Raw genomic sequence first — 18306 nt, forward strand, 5'->3', positions numbered from 1 at the left:
TCACTCTGGCTAATGACTATTGATGTCATAAATTCCTGGCAAGTCTTTCAGCAGCATGCGCTCATCGCTGAGTGGTGCTCTCTAACTACGAGTTGTGTAGTTCTAGTTCTAAGGTCATGTGACCGCTCTATTGTAAAACCTCATGAGAAAACAGTTCACATCAAGAGCGACGCCAGACAGTAGTCGGGAAACACTACCTCTGAAAATGGGACTAAGGGACGAACTTCTCAAGTCAATATGGCATGCATTCACAGCCCTGGATGTGGATAAAAGTGGGAAAGTGTCTAAGTCACAGTTAAAGGTTTGTTTTTGCCTTTGAATTTACGGTCTTGTTCTTTTAAGTTTGGGCACTGGAGTGTAACAGTTATTTCGATGGTTCAGTGCGGGAGATTCTTGGTGTTTAAGGACGCGTGAATCATAGGCGCACATCCTGTAAATGTAACAATGTTTCATGTGACGTTTTCTTTAGAATTATTTCAAACTCTAGTTTGTTTCAAAACTTCACAACGTTATAAAGTAGCCTACTCTTGGACAGAGAGTGCTGTTTCAGAGGTCTGTCTTTATTGCTGTGTGTTACAGATGAGGTATTAGATAATATACAAATGCAGCCTGACTACTTAAACACTTTTAGTTATTTTCTAATCGCTCCCAAAACGTTGACTTTGTTACAGACCTCTAAAACTGTACCCAATATTTAAAAACATTCAGATGAAATGGAAGCGTTATGAAAATTAATTAAGGTAATTATATCAACATTTTGTCCAACACATTAATAGGCTCTCCCAAAAATACACAACATGAGTGCTACTATGAATTCGGCAAAAAAAACAAAACACTATGCCTACTCTAAAATGCCTAAGTCTTTAAGCACTGATTTAGATAACTATTATTGAATATGAATTTCCATTATTGAATTCTTATTGGATATGTTTTGGTGTTAATCTCAGTGGTGCCTTGCAGGTGCTTTCCCATAACCTCTGCACAGTGATGAAGATCCCTCATGATCCTGTAGCTCTAGAGGAACACTTTAGAGATGATGATGAAGGTCCTGTTTCCAATCAGGGATACATGCCCTACCTGAACAGATTCATTCTGGACAAGGTAAGCACTTCTGAGTGGAAAAAATGTCTGGATTTCCCACATGTGGACATTTTAGATCTTAGTTTTTCTCTGGATAAAATATATGTTGACTGTACTGACAAATAATGCTTTTGAGGGCCATTCTTATTCCAAACAGTATGTGGTTTTTCATGCTGAGCCATGCACTTTATCACAAATGCTGTAATTCTTTTATGGATGTTCATTTTCTTATGTGAAAAGTGTTTCATGAAGATGACAAATTACCTAAATTTGACTAAAACAACTAGTGCATTTACATCTCTTTAAAGTAAATGTTAGATTAAGTAATGAAAGGCATCCAAGCATGATAATTTGTGTTGCATTTTGCAAGAGAAATGATGTTGAAAGTAACATGGAAGAATTGCTGTCTTTGTAATTTCTCATTTTCTTGTGTAAAAGGAAACAGAAGGAGGGAAGAGATTACTCAATGCACCACAAAGCAGTTTAATTCTGGTGTTTAGGCAAGATTTGTTGTTGAAAAAGGTATCATAAGCAACATTGAAGTTTAATGCCTAAAATTCCTACAGTGGAAAAGCAAATTATACCCTTTGCCTGTTTTATGTTTGTCTGAGGTCTCATGTTTAACAAACTTTGGGGCATTTACATCACTAGCCACGTATTGTCAGCTTTTTCTGGTCACACTTCTGCCTCTAATTGTATAGTTGTATGACTGACCAAATACTCACTCCACCCTGCTGCAAAGAGACCCGCCTTTCCCCTTTCCCCCGCGTTCCATTCTGATTCTCAGCCAAGTAATTTAACCTGTGGTCAGTGGGAGAAAACAAGTTACAGTGCTTCACTTTTACACTCATACATTCACATACTACACACACAGTCATGGCCTTCTGTCAGTACACAAACAGCTTAGTCACACATCTTAATTCTCATTGCAAGACTATGTATGATTGTGTGATTTTGTTTGTTTGTGTACAGTGTGTGGGTAAATTATGCCCCACATCTTTCATAGCCTTTCAGCTCTTTTGATTCCAAGAAATGCATTGTCTGTAAAATGCTCTGATGTCAAATGAGGAACAAAAGAGCGCAAACCAACACAAGACCAAAATAGATTGACGCTATATCAAAATGGTCTAGTGCTGTGTGACCCACTTCTTCTAATACGTAGTGTGGTTGTGCTCCTCTATGACATGCTGTGGCCACAATATCAAAATATTTTTGTTGCTCAGCTATGTTTTACTTGAGATGATAGTTAGATGATGCTCAAAAACTTGTCAAAATGACAGGAAACATATGCTACCTTTCAAAAGTTTGGGATTTAGTAATATTAATTAATAAAAAGTAATACTATTTTCAGTAATAATAATTTAAATTGATTTTTAAAAAGTGACAGTCAAGATTGTTACAAATAAATGCTTTTGAACTTTCTTATTCACAAAAAATATTAAGCAGAACAACTGTTAATATTAAAATAGACCACAGCCATTTTAAATCCTTATGTTTTACAATATAATGTTTTATTATTATTATTATTACTGTAATTATAAAATGCAGCCTTGGAGATCCACTAAAGTGTATACTTGACCATTGTCCCAGGCAATTGATTTTCTACATGTGCTAGTTTAATGTATTTTAGATGACTCTGTCTTTCACCTCACATAATAAAATACTTTGTAAAGTAAAAATTTATACTTTATGCCCATTCCAGTAGCTGTTATAGTGAGATAATGTACGTGCAATTGGTTTTTATTCCTTACTTCTTTGTTATATTAAAGTTGTTGAAGTTAGTTGACACTGTTTTGTGAACTTCTAGCTCACAATATTCAGTTTGTGACATTATTACAGGTCAAATATACATGTAAATCTTCTATAGTTAGAAATATTCACTCAAAGAACTGATTGCAGTGACTAGGTTTCAGCTGTAGCTGTCTTGCTCATCCCAAACACTTTATACAGTCAGAGAAACCATAAAGCAGTTATTCACAGGCGTGATCAAGTCTATTTATGAATGTGATGGAGCCCAAGCTCCACTGAATACAAATGAACAGCTTCATCTGGAGAAGAACAGAGGCTCCACTGGCCTCTCAGGTCTCCACAAGGCCCCTATTGTGAGGCTCCCGGAGAAAGCAGGGGCGCGATGGGAGGTGTGCGTGTAAGCGAGGGATCAAATCTGGCACATATATTAGTAAAGAGGAGCTGCCATTTCAAAACAAACAGACTTACACAACTGCAACTGAGACGGCGCTTGAGTTTACAGTGGATTACAGTGACACAGTGTTTAAAGGGTTAGTTCACCCAAAAATGAAAATTCTGTCAGTAATTACTCACCCTCATGTTGTTCCAACCCCGTAACTTGACTTTCGTTCATCTTCAGAACACAAATTAAGATATTTTTGATGAAATCTGAGAGCTGGATCACTCCTCCACAGGCTTATGGACACTATAACTTGCTGGCCCAGAAAATGTATTAAAGAGATCGTTAATATAGTCCAAGTGACTCCAGTGGCTCAATCTTAAGTTTATAAAGCGTCGAGAATACTTTTTGTGCGCAAAAACAAACAAAAATAACGACTTTATTCCACTTTTCATTTCCTTCTCTCTGGTCCTCGAGTCTTTTCACGTAGTGTTTAAGCGTAGCGCGTCTGTGTTGCACGTCACCACGTATCACACACATGACCAGCATCGCCCAATAGTGAGCCTACGTGGTGACGTGCAACACAGAACAACATGAACAACATTGGAACAACATGAGGGTGAGTGATTACTGACAGAATTTTCATTTTTGGGTGAACTAACCCTTTAATGGGAGTTGTCTGGTCTCTTTTGTTGCAAACATTACTCCACAAGGACTCGAGTCTAAATACTGTAGGGCTATAACTGTCAACTGTAGTTTCAAGTTGTGTAATTTGTATATTTGCTGGGCTTATTTTTTTATCCATTCTACTGGAGGGATTGAAATTAGATTTTTTTTTTCTTCCTTTGGAGCTGAAAAGATAATCAATTTAAAAACAAAACATGCAACATTTGCGAACAACAGCTGTTAAAATGTTGTAGATATTTGTTGAGCTGTTATTGTGCTGCTGACCTGGGGTTTCCCAAAGTCAACTGTGGTCTCAAGTTACGTCGTTACCAATAGAGTTCAATGGAACCTGCAACCAAAGTTGGCTAACGCACCCCAGGTTATTTCTTTTCATTTGTATTTTATCTTTTCTTATTATTTGTCAATAATGTATATGGGTCTTATTTATATGTGGTAGGTTTATATTGAATAATGACTGTAATATGTTCCAGAATAGACTAGCTTTCATTAGCTTTTGTCAGACTTGTGTTCAATACACATTCAGTAGGCTACTTTATAATTAGAATTTTGCCCTATCATTTAAAGGCATAACTACTTTTGTTTAATTAGGTTTGTCAGTTTTTTTTTTTTTAGGACATGACGTCACCGGTTTTACAAATTCGCGTTTTTGTAGTTTACATGTCACGGAGACAATAGAGTGGTGCAGGTATGACGTGAGAACTTGGTGATCTAATTCGCCGCTGGTTCCTTCGAGGTTTTCCTCTGGGTTTTTTTTTTGTGTGTGTAAAATAAAGCCGTGTTGTAAACATAACTTGACCATACTTTGACATTGTGTTCTACAGCATAAATTACACACACACACATAGCAAAAACACGCATTTTGAAGCAGTTATGTTCATTTTTGAAAACATACGTTTTTAATAAGTAAGTAACTGAGAGTAACTGACAGCTTGGGGTGTGAGTGTGTGCAGTGTGCATTGTAGGATAAAACTTCAAGTCAAGTCAAGTCACCTTTAATGATATAGCACTTTATACAATACAGACTGTTTCAAAGCAGCTTAACCGTGATAACAGGAAAATTATTAATGTCTGTGCGAGGACCTGTCTGGTTCTTGTGGCCTCTGCTGAGGATCTGTGCCGATGGCTGTCATTTCGACGAGGCCTTCGCAGGGGATTTTCTTGTAGACCCGGTCTCTGCTATAGACATTCAGGGGTGCGTTTTGGTTGTGTCTAATTGCAGGTCCACCATCTGATCTGGATTTCAACCGGATCAGACCGACTACGGTAACTTTGGGATAAGGATGAGACATACAGACTAATATTAGCGTAGGTGCCATTCTTCTTACGATGTAACAAGTACATCGGGTGTAATAGGAAGTGTTCCCTGTTCCGGTTGACCTAATTTATGCAGCCTAACAATAATTTAACTGATTTGAATCATATAATTTGATCATGTGTTGTATGCCATGGTAAAGAGATGTGTTTTTAGTTTAGATTTACACTGACAGAGTGTGTCTGCTTCCTGAACAAGACTAGGACCAATTCCAGAGTTTGGGTGCTAAATAGGAAAAGGATCTTCCAGTTTATTTTGATATTCTAGGTATTATCAACTTGCCAGAATTTTTAGATCGCAGTGGATGTGAAGGACTATAATGCATTAAGAGCTTGCTCAAGTACTGAGCTAAACCATTTAGTGCTTTGTAAGTAATTAGCAATGATTTTAAAATGTATGAGATGTGTTATAGGGAGCCAATGATGTGTTGACACAACTTGGGTAGTGTGGTCATACTTCCTGGGTCTAGTAAGAACTCTAGCTTTTTTTAAGCGTGCAGTGCAACCACCCAGTAGAGCATTACAATAAATCTAGCCTTGAGGCCATGAACGCATGAACTAACTGTTCCGCATTTGTTATTGAGAGAATTTGCCTTTGGCTTGCTCAGTTGGGGATACTTAATTTAATTAATCAATCAACAATACTATTGATCAGCTTTACCAAACGTGGACGTTTTACACTAGAAACTAACACTGATGTACTATTTTATTTAATACTGTGAAGCTGCTTTGCTACAATCTGTATTGTGAAAAGCGCTATATAAATAAAGTTGACTTGACTTGACTTGAATTTGTCTTTATTTAGATATGAAGGAACCAGCGGCGAATTAGAATGAATCGTTCTGACATCATACCTTCACCACTCTATAACAGCATTGTTTTCAAAATCTTGCACTTTGTAACACATTTTCCAAAGTTTGTGTTCTCAGGCCCCCAAAATGCTGTCGTCATGTAAATGAATGGCCAAAACGCATACAATAGTTTTTAGTTTTTAGTTGAAAACGCTGTCGTGTTAACGGCTCAAAGCTTGCTTTGCTAAAATGTTTTGCAGTTTTCCCAACTGAATGTTTTAGATGCACTATTCAGATGGGCACTGGTTGCAAACTGTGCCCAGAATTCTCCAAAAGTATCCATGGGAACTCTAGTTAAGTACTGAGGGGAAAACATGTCTTATTTGCAGTGTTGTGTGTGCTTTGAATAGGTTTCAGGCCTTCTTTGCACTTGTAAACCAGAATCAGGACATTTTGTTCATTCTGATCTGTACATCAAATCTGCTTAGAGTTGAACCTATCTAACACTTTATTCTGGCCATTTTTTTTTTTTTTTTTTTTGCATTTTCAGTTCCATAAGGTCTCATGAGGACTTTTTTCCCCCTGCAGGTCCAGGACAACTTTGACCGAATGGATTTTAACAGGATGTGTTGGACACTGTGTGCCAGAAAAAATCTAAACAGAAACCACCTTCTTATCTCAGATGATGATGCATTTAAGATCTGGTGCATTTTCAACTTCCTGTCTGAGGATAAATATCCGTTGGTCATGGTCGCTGATGAGGTGAGAATGATAAATTCTGAAACAAAATTGTCTAAAACAGGGCTTCCACACCTTTTGACCAATTATTTTCATGATTTTTTTACGTCGTTTGTGAAATATTTTTATAAATAATAATTTAATTTCACACAAAGAGCAGTTGCGTTCTGACAAAATATTTTAGAGCTTAATAACAATTTGTATTCAACAATTGTAACAATTCAAATATTTTATCAATTTTCCTGACTTTTCTAGGCATTCAAATCATAATTCCCCAGTATTCCCGAATGTTTTTTTTTTTTTATATTATATTTTTATTTTTATTTTGACCAACACAGAACAATACAAAAAAGCAACAACAACTTATAAGGACAAAAAAAAAAAAAAAAAAAAAGGAACAAAATTCCCGAATGTTTTTGGGAAAATACAGTATACAGTTTATTCTCTGGTACTTCTGTTTTATGAACTTCTGTTCTCCCATTCTAGTTATGATTGTGATCAGTCTGTAAGAAGGAAGTTGTCAGCTTGCTGTTATTTTATGTCACTGTGATATCTGTGATATTTTAATAGAGAGGGAACTATATCAGTATCATTATCCCTTTCTTAGTCATATAAATACAATTACTGAATGTGCCAAAGAAAACTCAAACTTCATCATCTTAGTCACACATCTTAGTCACACATCTTACTCATCACGTTTCTAAAGAACGTGCTTTTGTTCTTTCCGTTTCGACATATTTCATTGAAGTATTAAAAAAAAAGTATTGATATAATTATGTTTGTTCTCAGATAGAGTACTTCCTTCGTAAGCTAACGGATACCATGGGTGGCAGCTGGATCGAAGAAAAATTTGAAGAGTACAAGCTCCAGCTGAGCAGCAAGAACCAGTGTCTGATCGTGTGGGAGATTATCGAGTTGGTGGGTATGGGTCACTTCAGTAAGGGCATGGACCGCCAGACCCTCTCCATGGGCATTAATGAAGTGTTCCAGGAACTTATTCTGGATGTGCTCAAACAGGTAAGAAGGAGTATGGCTCCAGTATAATATAAACTGTATACAGTATACACATACATACAGGGTCCAAAATGTACCTTTTGCCATAACTTCCATTGGCCTTAGAATTGAGAAAATCTGCTGGCCATAAATATTTCTATTTGGCTATCAAACTTTGAAAATGGTATTATTTGGCAATTTTTTCCTTTCATATTTTTGACAAAAGTGTTGCGTCACCCACAGCAAATGAGATGAGCTAGGGTTCAAAAACATTTTAAATAAAATTTTCACTGAGGTAAAAGTAGTTAGGAGACAAGTTTCTTTAGGATTTCTGAAGGATCATAAGACACCAAAGACTGGAGTACTTGCTGATGAAAATTCAGCTTTGCATCACAAAAATAAATTACATTTTAAAGTATATTAAAAAAAGAGAACCATTATTTTAAATTGTAATAATATTTCATAATATTACTGTTTTTTTTCATGCAGGCTTGATGAGCATAAGAGACTTCTTTCAAAAACATTAAAAATAGTAATGTTTCCAAACTTTTGACTGGTACTGTATATATATATATATAATATCTGTGGTTAGTCATGGATCATGTATGGCATTAAAAATAAAAAATAAATGGCATTTAAAAAAGGCATTAAAAAGCATTAGATTTAATTTGAAGATACCAGAAACCCTGGTTATCATTGTTGAAAACAGTAGCGCTGCTTAATATTTTTGTGGAAACCATGATATATTTTTCTAGGATTGTTATTTCTATTTATTTGTTTTTTCTTTTTTAATCTTGTGTCTTTACTGTCACTTTTGATCAATTTAATGCATCATTTTGAATAATAGTGTATAGCCATTAGTCAAAATCTTGCTCAGAAAGTAAACTATGTGCAGTAAGTATGTTAATTTGCTATGCAAAAATGGAAAATCTGGTTTGATTTAATGTTTCACTGTGGCAGCTGTTGCCAAACCTGTTACAATTCAATTTCCTCATGGTTAATGTAAGTCATACCTGGAATGTTAATGTCTTAAAGGGGAACTCCGGTCAATTTTAACATTGAGCTAATTTTTTTGTACATTTGGAGTGCTGTCAGTACAGAGAACAACGACAAAAATCGGTGTTGCCTACACCGTGTTATCCTCTTTTTAAAATTTGCACCCTGTTGACTTCAATGGGGCAAGTTTTAAACCTGCTTAGCCTCTTAACATGTTCACGCGCATAGACGCGTCAATCGACAATCGACTACTGTGGACTTCGACCGAAAACAGGATGTAAACACAGGTATGTGCGCTGGCTGAATAAACATCATTTTTTATATATTTCTTTCACATCTACTGCAGTCAGATTAACCCGCGTTCACCCCGAAGGAATCACTCACATGACCTGTGCACTTGTAATGACACATCAAGGATGTTAAGAGCCTAAAAGCAGGTTTAAAACTTGCCCCATTGAAGTCAACAGGGTGCAAATTTTAAAAAGAGGATAACACAGTGTAGGCAACACCGATTTTTGTCGTTGTTCTCTGTACTGACAGCACTCCAAATGTACAAAAAAATTTGCTCAATGTTAAAATTGACCGGAGTTCTCCTTTAACAGAGTGTAGCCTGCAATATGACTGTTAATAATGACTGTTATTGGCATCTGGCTATCAGCCATTAAATCAGTTGCCTGTGTTTTGATGTCTGTATGTTTTGTAGATCTGAGGCCAGTGTGAACAAAGCACACTTGCATCAGTGTTGTTTTCTGTTTTGACTGTGAATGAGAGAGAGATTGGTGCCAAGGCCAGCTGTGCAGTCACAGTCAGGAAAAGATACAGATTAACTAAGTCTTAGGAAACTGATTCTTAAACAGGATGCAATACTTACATGGCTTGAAATGTGCATTCAGTGTTAAAGACGCCTTAGAAAAAAAAAGAGCATGTGAGTCAGCATGGGTATCCAGACTTTTTGGTCCATTTAGCACTTGTAGCAGTGATACAGAGTGACTCATAGATAATTTGAGGAGCAGGACTCACTGTTGTTTCCAGTGGTTGGCTCCACCAGCAGGGAACAGTCAACTGAACTGCAATGTGACATGTTCCTTTGACCTGTTACAGGGTTACATGATGAAAAAGGGCCACAAAAGGAAGAACTGGACCGAGCGGTGGTTCCTGTTGAAACCCAATGTAATTTCATACTATGCCAGTGAAGATCTTACAGAGAAGAAAGGAGACATACTACTAGATGGAAACTGTTGTGTTGAGGCAAGAATGTTTTTTGTAAACATCTCAGCTTGGCTTTTACTATAAGTGAAATGTGTCTGCAGTTGTTATGGTGACATCATTCTCATAGCTGCATTTCCTTTTCCTCTTCTTGTGATGACCTCATGCATTCCTCTGCAGTCCTTACCCGATAAGGAGGGCAAAAAGTGCCTTTTCTACGTTAAGTGCTCTGACAAAAGCTTTGAAATCAGCGCCTCTGATAAGAAGAAAAAACAAGAGTGGATTCAAGGTGAGATATGAAACATCCAATCAAAAATTTGGTTTTTCTCATTCACTAATAATTTGCGTGGATTATTTCGTATTTGTGCGCACAGGAGAACGTCTCACTGCCTAATTCACAACACGTTCGTAATTCACACTGTTCTTAACATCGTTCTGATGTTATTGAATTTGGAGTATTCTAAATGAGCAACAGTGTGCCCGGGGTTAGTCATTTACATAAAACAGGAACAAACCATCTCCATATAAGGGCTTTCCGCACACCCTTTCCTTACAGCTTCTCGTCACTCTCGTCAAACTTGCCGCTGTTTGCAGACGCGCTATTGTCTGTTTCTCAAGCAATGCCAAGTGTGCCATTCTCACCAGTTCTCACAATAAACACCTTTTAGACCCAGATTACAAACCTCTCATGGGCCAGCTGTACATACGCTTATCTGCGTTATTCAGAGAAACCTCGCAGCTGAAGCTACAACGCAGCTTTTCTTACCCTTTAACTGCATATGATGGGAATGTATTTAAAATGAAATGAAATTGTATTATTATATAATTTTATAAATGGATTTTATAATACAATTAATGCAACATACTTCAATATAATTATAGTTGTGTTACGATGAAATATAACTTATAGGCTGATTTGGTGCTCAAAAAACATTTGTTATCATTATCAATGTTGAAAATAGTTGTGCTGCTTAATAGTTTTGTGAAAACGTTTCGCGATTCTTTGAATAGGAAGTTTAAAAGAACAGCATTTATTTGAAACCGAAATCTTGTGTAGTGGTACAGTAGTTTTGAATACTTTACTATTATTATAAAATGTGGTAAATACTCTAATAAAGAATGAGTAGGTCTGAGAAAAGTGTACTGGAGCGCATACTGTTTATATTGTTTCATTATCCTTTATTGTTATTCATTGTCAGGTTAGTATATTACATTTTTGTGAGAGTTAACTTGTTAATATAGAAATATTGAATAATTTCTGTCATTTATGCCCACTCAGCTATTCAGACTTGTGTCACACTCCTGAAGATCGGACGTCCGGCTCCACACCACGAGGCACGGCAGAAACGGCGAGAGTTACGACAGAAACAACAGGCTGAGCAGGAAGAACTGGAGCTGAGGATGAGAGAGCTGCAGACGGCCAATGAGAACAAACAGAGAGAGCTGGAGGCCATGAGGAAGGTCTGTAATGTTCTACAACAGCTGCTGAGTTTCTAGCAACTCAACAAACAAATGTCTCTCAGACCTTTTTCTGAAAATTGCATGTTTTGTTCCTTCTACATTTTCAGTTTCATTTATATTTGATTTTGTTACTTTGTGATTAAAAAAAGCAATCCTTGCAAAAAGTCACCATCTCTGGAAAATTTGACTGCAACTTTGGGACTTGTAGAAAAACCTGTATTTAGTCATGCATGGAATGGCAAAAACAATTAGCATTTGAAATGAAAAGATAAGGTATTGTGAACAAAACTACAAACATAATGCACAGCAGTTTAGTGTGTGAAACAGGAACTTTGTCTTTTTCCACACTGACCATTCATGTTTCCCCAGTTCTTTGTAAATTCTCTCTCTGCTGTTCATGAATTTTGATTTTGACACTTTGATTTCAAGTACCACCTTCCCTATTCAGGCCCTCTACACAAACTTTCAGCAGAAGTTGTTTCATCCTAAACAGCCTGTACTGAAAGCTGAAATCAGATTAGCTCGAGTGTGTGGTTTCACACCCTATAGAGAGATGTGGATTGAGCAAAGAAGTGAGTTTAGTATGTATGTGTGAGAGTCGGGGGTTTGGAGTTTGGAGAAATAGTGTTTTCTCATTTAACCCCTCTTAACCTTCTTTCATCTCAATTCTCGTTATCCTAATTATATTTTCTGGTTGAGTGATTTAATATTGTTAAATCAGGGTTTAGCCAGACTTATCCCCAATGGGTTTTGTCATCAGCAAGTGGATTTAAATCTGTAAGATAAGCATGACCGTGAACAGATTTAGCACATCGACTAATCAACCAAGACTGAGATTTTAATGTTGAGTAATGTGCAGTAAAGGAATCTGTCTTTCGTTTGTCTGCGTTTATAGACTTTAAGCAATACTAAATTAACCTTTTGGCATACAAATATAAATCAATAATTAAGACTTGATTCTTTGACTAGCTATACACAAGAACCACTATAAACATTCAAACATTTAAAACTATAATAAATATTCTATATTAATTATTGGTTTACTTAGTCTATAAACACAGACAAATAAAAATTTAAACAGTGTTTTATGTATTTATTCATTTGCCTGCATGCTTTCAGTTTAAGCATTTAATGTAGAAAAATGAAAATTCATTTACTCACCCTCAAGCTGTTCCAAACCTGTATGAATTTTTATTCTTCTGCTGAACACAAAAGAAGATATTTTGAAGAATATGGGTTTCCTAACAGTTGATATAGACCCCATTGACTTCCATAGTATGTAAAAAAAAAAAAAAGTCAATTGGGTCCATCAACTATTATTACCGGCATTCTTCCAAATACTTTCTTTTGTGTTCAGCAGAAGAAAAAACTAACAGCTGATTACAGTATATTACACGCAACACAATATTCTCTGATAGAAAACCAGTGGCACAGTAAATACAGTGTTAACTGGGAACAATCATTTAATTTACGGTGATGACAAGTTCTCATTGTCTGGTCCAGTTGTGTCTGAACTGTTGTCTGAATGGAGAACAGTCCAGCATTGATGTGTCAGTGCCTCTCCCCCTGTCCTCTAATACATGGCAGGACAATAGGGGCCTGGGGAGAGAGCTAGAGAGGGCCGTTCCAAACCCTGAGGAGTTCATACTGGAACAATACCTGCCCTGTCACTCAGCACGGCCACCTGGGATCTCACACTGACCTGCCATCTGACCACAACCATATAGACAGTGATTGAGGAGTGAGACTGTGGTCAGCTGTGTAAATGGAGGATATTGTTGCTGTTTATATTTAACTAGAAATAAAAAATTCTATTCTGGCCTTTACAACATTGTGCATGTTATGGGCTTGGATGTGTCAGTTTTAGTGGTTCTGTGGTTTATTTGTGTTTGGTTTGCTGAAAGATCCTGCTATGCTAAAGTTTGCATATGATACACTTTTACTGGCCCTAATCCAGATGGTACTGCCCATCTCTGACCACTTGCATTCTGGGTAGTGGTATTATGATCCAGTGAAGAGAAGTTGCTTGTTTCCTCCTTTAATAGCCAACTCGTAAAATCCAGTTCAACACGTGTATCTGTTTTTTTTTGTTTTACAAATTAAGTCTTTGTGTTGCACAGAAACTGGAGGAGGCCGCAGCCGACGCAACAGAAGAGGAACGCAGACGTCTGCAGACCCAGAACGAGCTGCAGGATCTCTACCGGGAGGAAATGGAGAAAGAAAAAATGGTACTTGTTTTCTCTGTATACCTTATTGGTGACTGTTTGACTAGCTTTCTATTGACATAGCACTCACTCTTCTATGGTTTTGATGTCATGCACCTAGAGATGTTAATCTGACCAATTGATTACTTTAGCTCCATGGGTGATTATTACAGGAAGTACACTACAGCATATGTTCTGCTTTCTACTATTTTAACTGGAAATGTGGAAGCACAAATTTGCACACAGTCACACATAAAAAAATAAATAAAAAACAAGTCTCATTTTCTCTGCACTGGTACTTTAGATTTTATGGCATTTTTTAAAGGGAGAGTTCACCTAAAAATGAAGTTTGTCATCATTTGGTCATCATCATGTGGTTCCAAACCTGAATGACTTTACTTTCTTCTGTGGAAGTGGAACACAAAAGATATTTAGAAAAAAAAATGTTGTCCAATGAAAGTCAATGGGGTCCGGTGTTGTTTCGACAATTAAAACATTCTTTGAAATATCTTCTTATGTGTTCTGAAGAAAAAAGGATTTTTTTATTTATAATTTTGTGTGTTTTAGGTGCGGCAGCAAATGGAGGAACAGGTGGCTCAAAAGTCCAGTGAGTTAGAGCAGTATCTGCAGCGCGTACGTGAGCTGGAGAGCATGTACCACCGCTTAGAAGAAGCACTAGAGGACGAAAGACAGGCCAGACAGGATGAGGAAACTGTCAGAAAGCTACAGGCCAGGTGAATATGTAAAAAGTCAAGGCCGTTTCTGACCATTTTGGTGCCCTATTTCAGCAATATAGTTGAAGAAATACAGACAAAATAACATAAAATGAATTAGCCTATTCAAAATATTTGATAGGAGACTGATTTTCACATATGAACAGAATACTTTGTTACTGTACTTCAGTAAAGAGAGTCTGTCTCTTCCAAGCCTATTTATTTAGTTCCTCACTGTAGTTTATGTGAGAATAAGATCACAGTTGAGACATGAAGGTCATGTGGCACCTGGAATGGGGCAAGCTAAAGGCCGTCCATTTCCTTGTAAGGTGGGAAGCTGCAGTGCGCGTCACAAACACATGATGTCTGTTCAAGTCTGCAGTTCCTGTTCCCTGTCTCACCCCGCTAAAGCCATCTCTCTTCCTGTGTTTGTGCTGACCCATCGCAAGCTCATCACTTTACCCAAACTGACACAATCTGCACTATTAACCGTGTGTGAATTCCCCTCATTTACATGGCCGCACATCTTGGCTCACAAAGTCCATTCTGTTTAAAATATATACAATTCAATGTGTACACGCTTGCTTTATACAGTCTATTTTAGGTCACATGAGTTTATATACAGTAAAAATGTATCTTAAATTTACTTTACTTCACATTTGTAACCGTATGTCAGTACTTTGCAGGGTTGTTATGTAACGTTATGTGCGTTATATTCTGCAACATCAATGTGGACTTTTATAAACATCCATTTGGCCAAAATTTTAAATGCATTGTAAAGCAAACACACGAGGAGAGTTCTCCACATGAAAGATACACAACTGGCAGATCAATGTGCGACTTCTTTTCTCTCTAATACAGTAGGAAATGAAATGAAATGAAATGAAATGTGTAGGATTTTAACTGTTGATTGACAGGCCAGTTTAGTGACAGGATGTGTGCGACAGAGAGTCTGTTAAAAGACGCAATTCAATGACATGATAGTATGTCCCAAAGCTTGTCCACTCTTTGCTACACACTCAAAAGTATGTACTTTTTCTTCACAAAAAGAGTACACTTTTAGGGCGTAAGTAGGCAAATTGGGACATAGCACAACAACAACACTCTTACTTCAGCGATTAAAAAAAATAAAAATAATTAAACACAAATGTGATGTTTCTCTAAAGTCATTTTGCTCATGGTTGAATTGGATCATCAAAGATCAGCAGCAAAAGCATATTAGTATATTTGTGTCATTTAACATTTAATTATTGTAGGTATTCGGAGTTTGCATTTCACTGTTTTTGTTCATTTTAAGGAATACTGAATCCGTTTTTGTGCAAGTCAGATGAGTAAATGCGTGCTCACATTTATTCTAGAACTTCATTAGCCATCATGTTTAAACACAACGCCTCTGCACTTACTCCCGATTTCTCTCAACATTTGGGACAGAAGAAGAGGTGTCAGTCTATAAATGGGAAGGCACAGTAACTTAAATTACTTTTTTGAAAAATGAACTCAGATTTTTGTGTAAATTTAAAAGTGACAGTGTATGCGTTACTTTACTGGTTATTTGATAAAAATATTCTGATTATGTAACTTGTAATGTGTTACCCCAACACTGCCAGTACCAGTTTAAGAGTGAATTTGAACAGTGTTATTTCATTAACACACTATGAAAAATTGTTCATAATATATACTTTTTTTGTGGCACAGCAGTAACGCAAGAGCTTGCGACAAGGATTTACCACTTCCTCCCGACACTTTTATCATAAAGATCTAAATAGCTTGTAAATATAGTATAATATCGTAGCATTTGAAAATGATTTTTTTTTTTTTTTAAATGTAAGCATGTGCATCTCTGTCTGCTGCAGTCTGTTGGAGGAGGAGGCATCCAAGCGTGCAGAGCTGGAGCAGATACACCTGTTTCAACAGCAGACCATTTCTCAGACACAAGCAGAGAAGCAGGAGCTGGAACGAGAACGGCTGGCAAAGGAAAGCGCTTTGGAGTCCGCCATGCAGCAGCTGCAGCAGCTCGAGGCGGACAGACAGGGGGCTCTGGAGCAATATGAGGTAAGACACTAGAATAACATAGCTGCAGGCTAATTATACTCAAGTTGTGATCGTTCTTGCTCTCAAAAATGTTCCTGTGTAGATTGCCATCTAGTGGCTGGATTGGTTCAATGTAACCACTCTTTTATATTGCTACTTCTCATGGTGGGTTTGTATGTTTTTGTCTGAGCAGGAGGTGATGAAGAAACTAGCAGATGCTGCTAATAATACAAAAAGCTGGAAAGACAAGGTGACCCACCATGAGGGACTCATACGGCTCATTCAGCCAGGTGACCTATTTTTTAATTTAAGCACTTTTATTTAACATTTATTTACCAGCACCTGATCTTTTCACATACGACTATCATTTTTAGGTTAAGCCTTATTCACATCGAGACCGCACACATTTTTGACAACAAAAGATAATAATGCACAATGCATCTATATTAACCCCTTCACACCAATTATGTAATATACTGCGATGGACCATAATTTTTTGATTTATAACATTTCTATTATTATTATTATTACTAATTACAACAAATTCGCTATTATTATCGATGTAATTATTGTCTGTATTAATAATAATAAACAACAATGATAACCGTGTATTTTTTTAAATAATATTAACGGTTTATTATTATTATTTACTGATCAAATAGTGCCATAAAAATGCATTTGACTGTTAATGTTCATATTAATCTAATTTGTGAGTACATTTAGATTAGTGTCTGCTGAATTCATTCATTTTCATATCTTATTTATCACATTTTTTTTCAGGTCCTAAGCACCCTCAGAAAATCACAAACTGGGGACCTGCGGCATTCACAGAGGCAGAACTGAGTCTGAGAGAAAAGGACTGGCAGGTCAAGAAAAACAGGCCCGCTACACCACAGTAGTGCTGTTGAAGTTTTGTTAGTTATACTGTGCTGTTAATACACCGTTACTGTAGATAAAGTCACTAGTGAAGTATGTATGCTGCCTCTGTGGGGTTAGTCTGACCACACTAAACCTGTAGGCCACTTGACTTTACATAGGGTCAAGTTTAGCCTGGCTTCATCTGAAGAATCGTGTCTCACCATTGAAATCTATACTGTAACATTCCAGTGTCATTTGGCCCTCTGCTTTGAAGTGATTTTATACATTTTTGTATGATGTTCTACATCTTGTGAATGTGTTCATTTTGGTGCATTTCCACCAAAGTAATGGCAGATGTTTCTTCCCCGTAGTTCATGGATTTTAAACCCTATTTTTATTTTTATAAAAGTAAAAAAAAAAAAATGAAGTGAAAAACCTTACTGACCAAGTAACTTTTTACAAAGTGCACTTATGCATACATTGCAGTCATCTCTAATTTAGTTTTTAGTTTCTTTAAATGTATTAAAAATGTTTATCATCTATCATGTAAAATGGACTAATGAAAAACATTCTGATAATTTATAGTACTTTTGCAAGAACAGTTCACATAGCAGTTGTACCCATTCTCATTCAAGGAGACATGATTGCAGATAATTGTTAACAAAACTCATTTCCACATCTGTGTTTTTGGGGATTATTCAGTCAGTTACAATACAGTACCAAACTTATGTGTTTGCCACAAACTAATGCCCAGAATTAAGTCCTGATACTGTATTGTTTATCATTCAATAAAAAGGCATTATTTAATAGTTGTAAATTATTTATTTTCTGTGTTATAGAACCTACTGCCTTGATACCGGAGTTCAGTGCATGAAAGGTGAAAGGTTTTAATGGTAACCCTCCACGAGGGGTCGCTAGATTACTGTATTTACAGCCCTGCTTGTAGAAATGGTTGGATATTGGATGTGAAGGAAACTTGGGCTGAAAAGGGACCTGACTAATTGCTGAAATGTTTAAATACATATTGGACAAATTTGTTGGAGGATTTAAATTTGAGAACTCAAAAAAGCTTTTATGTCGGTATGTCACGAGTAATCATCTGTTTCAGT

The 18306-nt window shown here is 36.7% G+C and overlaps 1 protein-coding gene across 1 annotated transcript; it reads left to right on the plus strand.

Annotated features, from left to right (window-relative positions):
• Positions 1–147: 147 nt before the first annotated feature.
• On the plus strand, positions 148–18004 carry swap70b (switching B cell complex subunit SWAP70b). The gene is made up of 12 exons (XM_084408543.1): positions 148–301; positions 961–1101; positions 6586–6759; positions 7525–7752; positions 9826–9972; positions 10111–10219; positions 11210–11391; positions 13512–13619; positions 14163–14329; positions 16162–16360; positions 16533–16629; positions 17120–18004. The coding sequence occupies exons 1-12, from the start codon at positions 206–208 to the stop codon at positions 17236–17238; spliced, it is 1767 nt and encodes a 588-aa protein (XP_084264669.1). The 5' UTR covers positions 148–205; the 3' UTR covers positions 17239–18004.
• Positions 18005–18306: the final 302 nt, after the last annotated feature.

Source organism: Rutilus rutilus (assembly GCF_951802725.1).
Source record: "Rutilus rutilus genome assembly, chromosome: 5".
Taxonomy (NCBI): Eukaryota; Metazoa; Chordata; class Actinopteri; order Cypriniformes; family Leuciscidae; genus Rutilus; species Rutilus rutilus.

Coding starts and splice junctions, on each gene's coding strand:
- swap70b (XM_084408543.1), top strand. CDS start 206: ATGGGACTAAGGGACGAACTTCTCAAGTCAATATGGCATGCATTCACA. Junction 7,753..9,825: donor TTCTGGATGTGCTCAAACAG/GTAAGAAGGAGT, acceptor GACCTGTTACAG/GGTTACATGATGAAAAAGGG. Junction 16,361..16,532: donor GGGCTCTGGAGCAATATGAG/GTAAGACACTAG, acceptor TTGTCTGAGCAG/GAGGTGATGAAGAAACTAGC.